Source organism: Emiliania huxleyi (assembly GCF_000372725.1).
Source record: "Emiliania huxleyi CCMP1516 chromosome Unknown EMIHUscaffold_188, whole genome shotgun sequence".
Classification (NCBI taxonomy): domain Eukaryota; phylum Haptophyta; order Isochrysidales; family Noelaerhabdaceae; genus Emiliania; species Emiliania huxleyi.
In genome coordinates this window covers 265,448-275,745 of record NW_005200712.1, presented here as the reverse complement: position 1 = coordinate 275,745, position 10,298 = coordinate 265,448, and the positions used below count along the sequence as shown (strand labels likewise).

The 10,298-nt window shown below is 64.6% G+C and overlaps 4 protein-coding genes across 4 annotated transcripts; 2 read left to right on the top strand and 2 right to left on the bottom strand.

Annotated features, from left to right (window-relative positions):
- Window positions 1-237: 237 nt before the first annotated feature.
- On the top strand, window positions 238-720 carry EMIHUDRAFT_233133 (hypothetical protein; the record flags this gene model as incomplete). Its single annotated transcript, XM_005782663.1, has 2 exons — window positions 238-617; window positions 699-720. The coding sequence occupies 2 exons, from the start codon at window positions 238-240 to the stop codon at window positions 718-720; spliced, it is 402 nt and encodes a 133-aa protein (XP_005782720.1).
- Window positions 721-1,527: 807 nt separating this feature from the next.
- EMIHUDRAFT_233132 (hypothetical protein) lies at window positions 1,528-3,580 on the top strand (the record flags this gene model as incomplete). Its single annotated transcript, XM_005782662.1, has 3 exons — window positions 1,528-2,727; window positions 2,832-3,301; window positions 3,499-3,580. The coding sequence occupies 3 exons, from the start codon at window positions 1,528-1,530 to the stop codon at window positions 3,578-3,580; spliced, it is 1,752 nt and encodes a 583-aa protein (XP_005782719.1).
- A 1-nt stretch (window position 3,581) lies between these two features.
- EMIHUDRAFT_456636 (hypothetical protein) lies at window positions 3,582-4,632 on the bottom strand. Its single transcript, XM_005782661.1, has 3 exons — window positions 4,281-4,632; window positions 4,126-4,202; window positions 3,582-4,051 (listed from the first exon to the last, which is right to left on the bottom strand). Exons 1-3 carry the CDS (start codon window positions 4,444-4,446, stop codon window positions 3,881-3,883), a joined length of 414 nt encoding a protein of 137 aa, XP_005782718.1. The 5' UTR covers window positions 4,447-4,632; the 3' UTR covers window positions 3,582-3,880.
- A 1,996-nt stretch (window positions 4,633-6,628) lies between these two features.
- Window positions 6,629-8,898, bottom strand: EMIHUDRAFT_233130 (hypothetical protein; the record flags this gene model as incomplete). Its single annotated transcript, XM_005782660.1, has 4 exons — window positions 6,629-6,637; window positions 6,725-6,813; window positions 6,888-7,737; window positions 8,035-8,898. 4 exons carry the CDS (start codon window positions 8,896-8,898, stop codon window positions 6,629-6,631), a joined length of 1,812 nt encoding a protein of 603 aa, XP_005782717.1.
- Between the last annotated feature and the right edge of the window lie 1,400 nt (window positions 8,899-10,298).

Below are 10,298 nucleotides of genomic sequence, written 5' to 3'. Positions count from 1 at the left end.
CAGCCGACGCCGCTCGCCGCGCCGTGCCGCCACCCCCACCGGCGTCGGCCGCCGTGCAGCGCGTCGAGCGCCTCGAGCAGCGCGGGCGACGAGAAGAGAGCGGGCCAGGCCGAGTCGCTCTCCCACCGCGGGATCGGGTGGTCGCCGCCATCCGGCGCGCGCAGCACGGCGCCTCCCTCGTCTCCCCAGGCCGCACCGAGGGCCTCCTCGCCCCACGTCGACGAGGAGCGGACGGCGATGCCGGCACGCGCCAGCGCCGGCTCGACTGCAGCCCACAGGAAGCGCTCGCACTCGGACGCCGGGACGGCGCCGCGCAGGATGACAAAGCCATCGCGCAAGAAGCGGTCCTGCCAGCTGCCGCCGGCAGAGGACCCGGACGAGGCGGACGCCGAGGTCGAGGTGGACGCACCGGACGACTTCGATGCGCCCGCTTCGCTCTCATCGTCGCTGTCGCACAGGTCGACTGTTTCGGCGAGCCGCGCCATCTTTTGCGGAGGCTCGAGGGCGCTGCCGCAGACCTCGCACGATCTGGCGTGGGGAGCTTCGTTGAGGAAGGTGCAGACAGGGCAGCTCACTGCAGACATGAAAGCACCGCGCAACGCCGCCGCCGGCCCCGCGTTGAGTACTCGAGTATTTCTTACGGGATCCCTTACCTGTAGGTAAGAATTCTTCGAGGGGACCCTCTCTGACACGACAAGGGCGCTGACTGGCGCAGACTAGCACACACGAAAAGAATTAAAAACCTCGAGAGCAGGCACGCGCCTCAAAATAAAACAAAAATCGACAGCCAAAGTCGCGCCCAGAGGATAGATAGCACCACACACCTCTCCTTAAAATCCCTGTGTGGTGGCGGCGTGCCGTCCTCCCATCCCTCCCTTGGGTTGTCTGTTTTCTTTCTTTCTTTCTTTAGAGAGATAGATATTGCGACGATGCAGCTCGCGCTAGCTATAGACGGCTAGAGTGTGCCTGGTTAGTGACAAAGATCTGCGGCAACAGCCTCCAGGTCCAAAAGAAGAATAAATCGGCATGGTCAGCGACGTACTGGGAGAACAACGAGGAGCGGGATGTCGAGGGCTATGAAATGAGGATGCCGGATGGCATGCATGCCGATACCACAGCTGAAGGGACAGAGGAGGAAACGACAGGAGGGAGAACGACGAGAGTAGGACGACCGCGAGGTGGCATGAGGGTTGCAGCGAGAATCGGCGAGGGACTGAGAAGGGAGATAGAAAGAGGCAGACGACCAAGGGTTAGGGTTGGCGAGGGCTAACACCACACTCCTCTCCTTAAAATCCCTGTGTGGTGGCGGCGTGCCGTCCTCCCATCCCTCCCTTGGGTTGTCTGTTTTCTTTCTTTCTTTTAGAGATATTGCACGCACCGAACACGGGCCGAAGTGCACCTCCTCCAAATGTCGGCGAGATATCGCAAAGTTGAGCCACCCGTCGAGTTTTTTCGTCGGCCGAACAGCATCGCCGAAGTTGCATCAGAACCGGTGTGACGCCGGCGCGCTGCCGCGTGAGTTGCCGCATGGGCTTCACGTTTGGCAGCCCGGGACATGACGCAAGGAGCGTCACCGTCCGCATTGAGAAGCTTTCGATTCTTGGTGAGCCAGCCGCAAGGGAGGTGGGAGGCATGGAGGCGTGGATCGAGGTGGAGATGCCCGGACTCAATCATCTGCTCACCACCCCACGCGTGCAAGCAACAGCGGGCGAGTTTGTGTTTGCGTGTGTGCTCGAAGCGCATATTGGGCTTGCAGCGGAGGCCAAGCTCCGCGAGGCGCTCGCCAGCCGAGACGAGGAAGACGCCGACGTGACCTTCACGCTGCGTGCACTTGGACCACGCAAGAAGGCGAAAGAGGTTGCGAGCGGCTACTTCAACCTCCACCAGACGCTCAAGCATGGCCAAGACTTGAGCGGCCAGATTCAGCTCGACGGACGAGACGACGGGCCGTTCGGATCCCTGGCAGTCTCGCTCACGGTGCTCGAGGTATTGCGCCTGTGCCAGCCAAGCACCGACCCATCCGAACCGCCAGAAGCCGTCGCGGACACCGCTGGCGAAGAGGAAGAAGCCGCCCCGGACAGCAGCACCGGCGATGCGCCTCCCCGCCAGCACGCGGACCATGGGCCGATGCCGCTCTGCGATCCACGTCCGGCGCCGAGTACGCCAGAGGCGGCCCCCTGCGCCAACGCTAGCTTTGCAACGCCAGGCAAGGAGCACATCGCCTCCAAGGAGGGGGGGGCTGGTGTGGACATCTCCGAGAGCGAGACCATTGCCCGCGCTCGCCGCCTAGGCATCAACTTGGACGTCGCGGGCGTCGCAGCGACCGAGCCTGCGGTTGGATTCGTGGGCCCCGCCGTTGCTGCTGCCGCCGCCGCTCCACTCAACACCACGCTTTCCCCTGCCGGAGGCTACACTTGCGATCCAGAGTCGACGGCTCAGCTTGATGAGGCGACCGAGGCACTGCTCCGCGAGATGCTGTCAGAGAGGCGCGAGGCGCAGCGTGCACGGGACTACGCCCGGGCAGATCTGCTGCGCGAGAAGATGAGGGATTTTGGAGTGCGGGTTCAAGACCGAACGGAAACGTACTTTGTCGAGCCGCGCAAAAGCGCTGGGGATGGCGGCGAGACGCCGTCGTCTAGCAGCCACGGCTACGTACGAGGGGACGCCGGAGCCGTGAGTTTCTCGGAGGAAGAGCAGCTGACAATTGACCGGCTTCTATTGGAGCGGGTGCGATCACCAAAGCTAGTAGTTTCGCACCAACTCCTTTTCTCGCCACCATGCGCCCAATCCAAAGAGGCTTTCGTGTTCCCAAAGAGGCTGTCGTGTCGCAGGTCGGAGCGCGGCAGCGACGCGCCTTTGTCGACGCCGACCGCCTCAGAGACGAATTGGGCGCGCTGGGGGTGAGCATCGACGACTCGGCTCGCACCTTCACTGTCGGCACTGTCGGCGGCGGCAGCATGCGTGCCGATGGAAGACCCGGGTGGTCTATCCACACGCCGATGCCACCCGTGCGGCTGAGCGCGCCTCCAGCCAAGGAAGAAACGACTAGCAGGCACGGCTACACACGCGAGGAGGCCGAGAGCATCGACGAGACGGAGCTAGACGCTGCGGCGCAACGCGCACTTGACGGCCTGCTGGAGACGCGGCGAGTTGCACAACGAAGCCGCGACTACGGGTTTGCGGATCAGCTTCGAGACGAGCTCGCCAAAATTGGTGTCGTCGTCAACGACCGGATGCGCAGCTACTCCCTCGAGATGGCAAGCGAGGAGGCGGGCGAGATGCTCTCGTGGCTGGAGCGACGGTGGGCCTCAGGTCGCCCGAGGGAATAGTCGTAGACGTGACGTCGAGAGACAGTACGGGTGAGATTCGCTAGCACTCTACCTGACCTCATTCCTTCTCGATTGAGAGAGAAGGGACCCGACGACAAGTCGCGATCCGCTAACAACATACCTAAAACCAACGACAAGAGCGTGCCTCTGTAGCAGCATAATGTGCAAGAGGAGTGGAGAAGATGAAGATTGCATGCAGCAAGGAGCAGCGCGCCGTGCATGACGAGAGTGGCCGATCGCCGAAGCTGTAAATGCGGTCATACGCCGATGGGAAGACTCCGTACACGAGTCTACAGTAAAGTACGGTGCCGCCAACACCGATATAACACAGGTAGTCCGCAGGGCGTACTAGGATCTAGGTGTGGAAGTAGAGAAGAGAGAGGAGAGGTTGATTGCTCACACTCTCACTGCTTCAGGTACACGTCCGAAGGCAGTGGACAAATCAACATGCATGTGTGCAAAGAAAATGGGTGTCGAGCGTCGCTGCCCCGCCGACTGCGGCGGTGTCGAGCAGCGCAGCGCCGACCCTCGCTGATTCGCACACACGGGCTTCAGCCGGCCAAGTACGACCACTTCATGAGCAGCTCCGGCGTAAAATCGCCAGCAGCCAGCGTCGCGACGGGCGACCCACGCACGAAGAGGACGCACACGGGCAACGACTGCAGCGGCTGGCCCTGAGAGCGAGTCCACTGCCAGAGGCGGCCGCAACTTGAGATGGGCGCCTGTGTCGGAGGGACGCTGGACGAGATCGGGGCTTCGGAGGCAAACGCTCGCGGGGCATGGGGCGTGGGGGCGCCTTGACAACTCTCAGCCCGCCGCTGCGGCGCGACGACTCGATGAACATGCCCTCGAGAAGAGCGCTGCCGCGAGAGCCTACCGACACACGCTGCGCTCGCCTCAGTGCAAGGGGCGGCCAGATCGCTCTCGCGGCCACACAGACACGCCGCGCGCCGTCCGAGAAGAGGACGATCGCCGGGCTGGAGGAGCGGTGGATGAGCGACGAGAGGCACGCGTCGCTCACCTCCTCGAGCAGCTCCTCCTCTACCACCTCTTCCAGCTGCTGCTGCTGCCGCCGCTGCTCCACCTCCCACTGCTGCTGCCGCTGCCGCTGCTCCATCTCCCACTGCTGCTGCTGCTGCTGCTGCCGCTGCTGCTGCTGCTGCTGCTGCTCCGGCGTCGAGAGGCTGAAGCCCTCTGCGAGACCGCCGTCCTCCGCTTGAGTGAGACCGCCTGCAAACCCCCCGCCCCAAGCCGCTCGGTTGGCTGGCGCCCGCGCGACTGGCTGGAGCGGCTCTCTGCCTGCCAGCTCCCGCGGAGGGACACCTGCGAGAAACGGCGGCGGCGGCAGCGGCGCGGGCGCTGGCATCGGCACGAGCGGCACGGGGAGCGGCAAGGGAGGCGGGAAGTTCAGTTGCGGCGGTGGCGGAGGCGGCGGAGGCGGTGGCGGCGCAGGCGGTGGCGGCAGGGAAGGGGGCGGGAGAGTGGGCAGATTGGTGATGGCGGCAGGGGCGGGACTTGGCAGCGGCGGTGGCAGCGGCTGAGGCGGGCTTGGCAATGTGGGTGAGGACGGTGGCTGCAACTGCAGCGGCGGTGGCGGCTGCAGTGGCGACGGTGGCGGCTGCAGTGGCGGCGGTGGCGGCTGAGGCGGTTGCGGCGGCTGCGGCGGTGGCGGCGGCGGCTGCGCCGGCGGTGGCGAAAGAGGAGAAGAAGGTGGAGGCGAGAGGGCGGCGGGTCTAATTGCCGTGGCCGAGAGCGTGGCAGTGGCGAGGGCGGCAGTGGCGAGCGCGGTGGGAGCGAGAGCGGCCACTGCGAAGGCAGCGTTGGCGAATTCTCCCGCAGTGTGGTTCATCCGCAGGCGTTGCAAACGGCTGTGCGCGGAGTCAACAGCGACCCGAGCGTCAATCAACGTTCTCTCGAGAGACTCGTGCTCGGAGAGTGCATTGTCGAGCCGCTCAGCGAATGCCCCTGAACGGACTGGCGCGGCGGGCTGATCGGGCGTTGTATTTGCGCGTCCAATCCCAGGCCAAGGCACAGGTGGCCAAGGCAGCCGCATCCGGGTTGCCTGGGTTCCGGCTCCTAGCCAGAGAGGGGGTCTCGCCTGGCTGGCCCCTGTGCAATAGGTAGGTAGGTCCGGTTTTGACCGCCCCAGAGGGCCCCGCAATAGGTAGGTAGGTGGTGGTGGTGGGGTGGTGGTGGTGGGGGGGGGGGTTAAAAAAACCCAAGAGAGTAGTAGGAAGGCGGGAGAATCCAAAAAAGCCGCACAAAAAGCCACAAAAACCCAGCGAGCCTCCCGTTACGCGATTGCTCGCGATGATACCGCTTCGCTCGCGCGGGAGACGGCGCGTTTAGCCGCGAACGGGGCCATGCTAGACGTGTCGCCTGCGGCTGGGACGCCAGCCGAGACGGGTGCGGAGGCGGCGCCGCCTATTCACAGAGGGCTCAACGGGCATTTTTCGCTTCGCTGCGCGGGCCCGCAATAGGTAGGTAGGTGGGGCACGGAGCCTGGCGGTTGGCGCCCGCGCAATAGGTACTCGAGTAGGTAGGTAGGGCGTTTTGGCGCGACTCAGTGGGGACAGACCCCCTATCTGGCTAGGAGCCGGAACCCTGTGCTTTCCAGAAAGAAAGAATTTTACAACAAAACTCCCTCGCACGACACTAGGCACGGGACTGGCGCGCAGAAAGAAAGAATTTTGGGCATCAGAGAGAATCAAGCCTGTCTCACAGCACACTGGCACGACAAGGGCGCGGACTGGCGCGGACTGGCACTGTGGCACACACACCGGCTCCAGAAAGAAAGACTTAAAATACAAGCCTCTCTCACGAAAGAAAGAAAGAGAGCGCGGCCCTAGATGCGCTAGATGTGAGGTTGATGACTGCACTCCAAGTGCTCCAAGTGCGGCCTCCAAACGGGGGATGGGGGAGGAGGACAGGGTCCACACCTGCACGAGCAGGATTTTGGAAGGACGATCAGGGGCACAGGTGGGGCTCTCCTGCTCCTGACAAGGGACACGACAGGCTCGCAGCGCGGTGCACGGTGGACTCCCAACTCCACTGGCGGTCTCATCTCAGTCTAGCGACCTGCCTCCAGCTTCGACCTGTGCAGCAAGTATTCCAGCCGATGGGTTCGATTTTCTTTTTTCGCGTCATTTTCTTTTTTGCACTCAGCCCGTGAGAGTTATGTCAAATCCCTTTTTGGTGAGTTACCCCCCTTCTCCTTTGCGTTCTGGCGTGTTCACCCATACGATGATAACGTGTCGTTGGTCTGACTCTGTGTGTTCTTCGCCACCTTACTTACTTACTTACTGCCCCTGCCAGAGGGTTCGATGTGTGTAGATTCTTTCCCCCATCTAGAGCCGTATTGCAAGTGCCCATCATCTTCTTCCTTCTCCTCTCACCCGCCCCATCTCGAGCACACCACCCGAGTCCGGCTCGGCAAGGACCGGAACAGCTCCCACCAGTACTTTGCAAATCGGCTGTGCGACGCCTGGCACGCGTGACGGCCGGCCAGGGCCCAACGCCGAGACCCAACCATGACTGAGCGCGGGAGCGGGCACCTACCGGCGGCGGCGGCGCTCTCGTTGCACGAGGCGCCGAGCTGCAGCGGCAGCGTGTTGAGGAACGAGTGGTAGGCGTCGAGCTGGCTGAAGCGGGCGGGCTGGTCGCCACTGTCGCCGCCACCACCTGCCACCGCCCACCCACAGCTGTAGGGGTCAATCGAGGTGAGGTTGAGCGGCGCCCAGTTGTGCTGGAAGGCGGCATTGAGCGGCACCTGGTCGCCTCCGGGGTGCGAGCAGCGCGAGAGGTTGCCCTCAAAGGGCACGGCTGCCCCTTGGTTGAACGCGGCCACCCTGCGCCCCCACTGTGAGGGCGGCGTGCCGACGAGCCGTGCCGACATGTTTGAGGCCGCCTCTAGCCGAGCCGCCGAGGCGGCCGCCGGCCTCAGCAGTAGGAGCCCTCCGTTGAAGCAGAGTAGGCCCGTCTTTGCGTTGACTTCGCCCAACGCCCGAAGCTCGCCTGGCTCGCTCCACGCCTGCTCGAACGACGCCCGCCGCAGCTCGATCCGCTCAGCGCTGCCGGTGAGGAGCGGCAGGTGGTCGGTGTCAAAGTACATGACCCGCGCAAACGGGAGAGACCAGAGCGGGTTCTTGTTGTTGAGCCCGTCTAGAGGCGTCCTCCACCGGTGCAGCCGCCACAGCTTGCCATGTGTGAGAATGCCGAGCTCTTCTCTCCCCAGGTTGTGGACGATTGCCGTTCGGGGCCTCCGCGGATCAAGCCGCTCGAGCGCTTTGCCAAGCACTGCAGCGGCGCATGCAGCCTGCCGCACCCGCCTTGCGCTTGCTGGGTAGTACCCTCCGTCCACTCGGCGCTTCTCAGCAAGGGCAAAGATGATGGCGGCATACGACTGCCCCTCCACTGACATGGAGAGAAAGGGAGAGGGTGGCGCGCTTTCTTGACATGGACGCGCGAGTTTTGGCGTGAGCGTGTTCACAGATCACAGTTCACAGCTCAGCCTTGTTATTGAGAAGAAAATACCTTTCACAGCCCCCGGGGCTGTGAACACGGCCCACTTGGTTGAGCCCCCTCCCTCCCCCAGAGACCGGCGACGACCATCTCCCACAGTTGCACAAAAATTTGCGACGTTCGAGGGTTCCTCTCAAGCCATCCCTGAAAAGCGCCCTTGTCCCAGCGTAGTCTCTACCCCGACTTGGGCGAGCCGCTCCCTGTCGCGGCGCGCGCGTTTCAGGTGATCCGGCCCGACCACGAGGTCCAGCGCGCGGAGCGGCGCGAGGACGGGCGTCAGCTTTGCGTTGGCGAGCTCTGGCAGACCGCCGAAGGCGCGCGCCCGTCCCGTCTCGTCGACGATGCGCGCGCTGACAGTCGACGCCTCGCCGCGGCAGAGCAGCTCCGGGATCTCGCCCACGAGCAACGGCAGGACGGCGCCGACTGCGGCCCTGACAAACGCGTCGGAGAAGCCGACGCCAAAGACGTGGAGCTGCGAGATGCTCCACGGCTGCACGCCCAGGCTGCCCTCGCACCGGCCGATGGCGCCGCCGTCCACATCCATCCCGAGGAAGCCACGCAGAGTGGCGTTGCCGGCTCCGTTGGCGATGTGGAGCGGCCCGCCCAGCGGCAGCCTCTGACTGACGGTAAAGTTGAAGGAGACCTGCGCCTCGATCCCCGCGACGATAAAGTAGAGGTGATCGGGCAGGCGCACGTTGGCCACCTTGGTGGTAAGGGGCTGCCTCGCGTACCACTCCCTGTCGTTCCGGCAAAGAGCATGCGTCACCTCGCCGGGGACGAGGCTCGTGATACCAAGGTTTGAAAAGTCGACTACCGGGCCTCCGAGATTGGTCTCTGCGCGCAGCCAGCCGTCTGTGAAGAGCCGCGCGGGCAGAGGCCTCCCGCTGCCGTCTGCCGGCAGAATGCTGCTCACGGCGCTGGCCATGAGGTCGTTGACAACGGGAGCCACCGTGCTGGTCAGCAGCCAATTCTGGTCACAGTCCGGCGGGTAGCCGATGCGCTCCGCAGGCAAGCGCCACCCTTCGGGAGAGGCGAGCGCGGTGGACATGGGCACGGTCGGCGCCGCTCCTCGACGGCGAGACTGCTTGCTCCTCGTCGCCAGCTGGCCGAGGCGCGTGGCGTGATGTGCCACACGTGTACGTGTACGTGTCATCAACATTCCTTGGGTCACCCTGACCGTGGCCGGAGCCTTAGAGAAACAAGATGTTCACCGGCGCAGACATACAAGGGCTCGCGCACAGCTCACCTCAAGACCCAGGCAGGCGACAGACGTCGAGACACGAGACAGACGGCGCGAGGAGACCCAACAGCGAGAAAACCCGGCCGGCGCCGCAAGCAGAGCTGGCGGAATGGGCCGACGCCAAACGGCCCGCTAATGGGTACATCGCACGGCGGTTGCGAAGGCGGCGACGGTGGCGAGTGCGGTGGCGGGCGAGGAGGCTGCGGTGGACGCGGTGGAGACGCCGTCGACCATAGCCAAGCGTTTTCGGGCACCTCTGGCGACAGCCACCGCCGTCACTTCCGCCACAGCCACCGCCGTCACTTCCGCCACAGCCACCGCCGTCACTTCCGCCACAGCCACCGCCATCACGTCCGCCTCCGCCACCGCCGTCACTTCCGCCACCGCCACCGCCGTTACTGCCGCCACCGCCTCCGCCGTCACTTCCGCCACCGCCACCGCCGTTACTGCCGCCACCGCCTCCGCCGTCACTTCCGCCACCGCCACCGCCGTCACTTCCGCCACCGCCACCACCGTCACTTCCGCCACCGCCACCGCCGTCACTCCCCCCTTCCCCACCCGCTTTGCCCTCGCCCTCGCCGCCCTCTCCTCGCAGTCCCCACCCGCCGTCGCCTGCCCAGCCGTCCCCACCCTCGCCCCCGCCGCCCTTGCTCCCTCCGCCGCCCCCGCTGGTGAAACCCGTGCCCACCCAGCCTCCAGCGACGTGTTGGTACTGGCTCCCAACCGGCTGTCCCTGCTTGGAGGGCAGCAGATGCCACACCAGGCTCGGAGAGGGGCATGGGCAGGCCCCATTGCCGTATTGGCAGCAGGACGCGTGGGGCAAGGGGAATCAGGCCCCGAACGCCGCGGTGTGCGAGACGCGAAGGCATGACAAAATGCTCTGGTGCGGTGTGAGCGATGTCCTATGGCACTGGGTGGATTTGATGCCGCCGCCACCAACAAGCCCGCCGTCTGCCTCGCCGTCAACTCCTCCGCCGAGCCCGCTGCCGCATTCTCCTCCACCGGCGTCGCCTCCATCACCTGTGCTGCCTCCCCCCGCCGCCCCTTTGCCCTCCTCGCCCCCACCACCGCCCTCGCCCCCCCCATCCTGTGGGGAAGAAATGTTGACGCATCTGAGGCTAATGATCGCAAACACAAGCGAGCGCGAGATCAACTCTATCCCCACCGCAACTGGTGCAGAGATCGCTGGCAACTAAACCTATGTAATC

Bases quoted from the DNA above. Each gene is read 5' to 3' on its own strand.
- EMIHUDRAFT_456636 (XM_005782661.1), bottom strand. From the start codon at position 4,446: ATGGAGCAGCGGCAGCGGCAGCAGCAGTGGGAGGTGGAGCAGCGGCGG. The intron at 4,203-4,280 runs GCGCGCGGCGTG...GTGTGTCGGTAG, and splicing joins GATCGTCCTCTTCTCGGACG to GCTCTCGCGGCAGCGCTCTT. The intron at 4,052-4,125 runs GCGCCCCCACGC...CCTCCGACACAG, and splicing joins GCGGGCTGAGAGTTGTCAAG to GCGCCCATCTCAAGTTGCGG.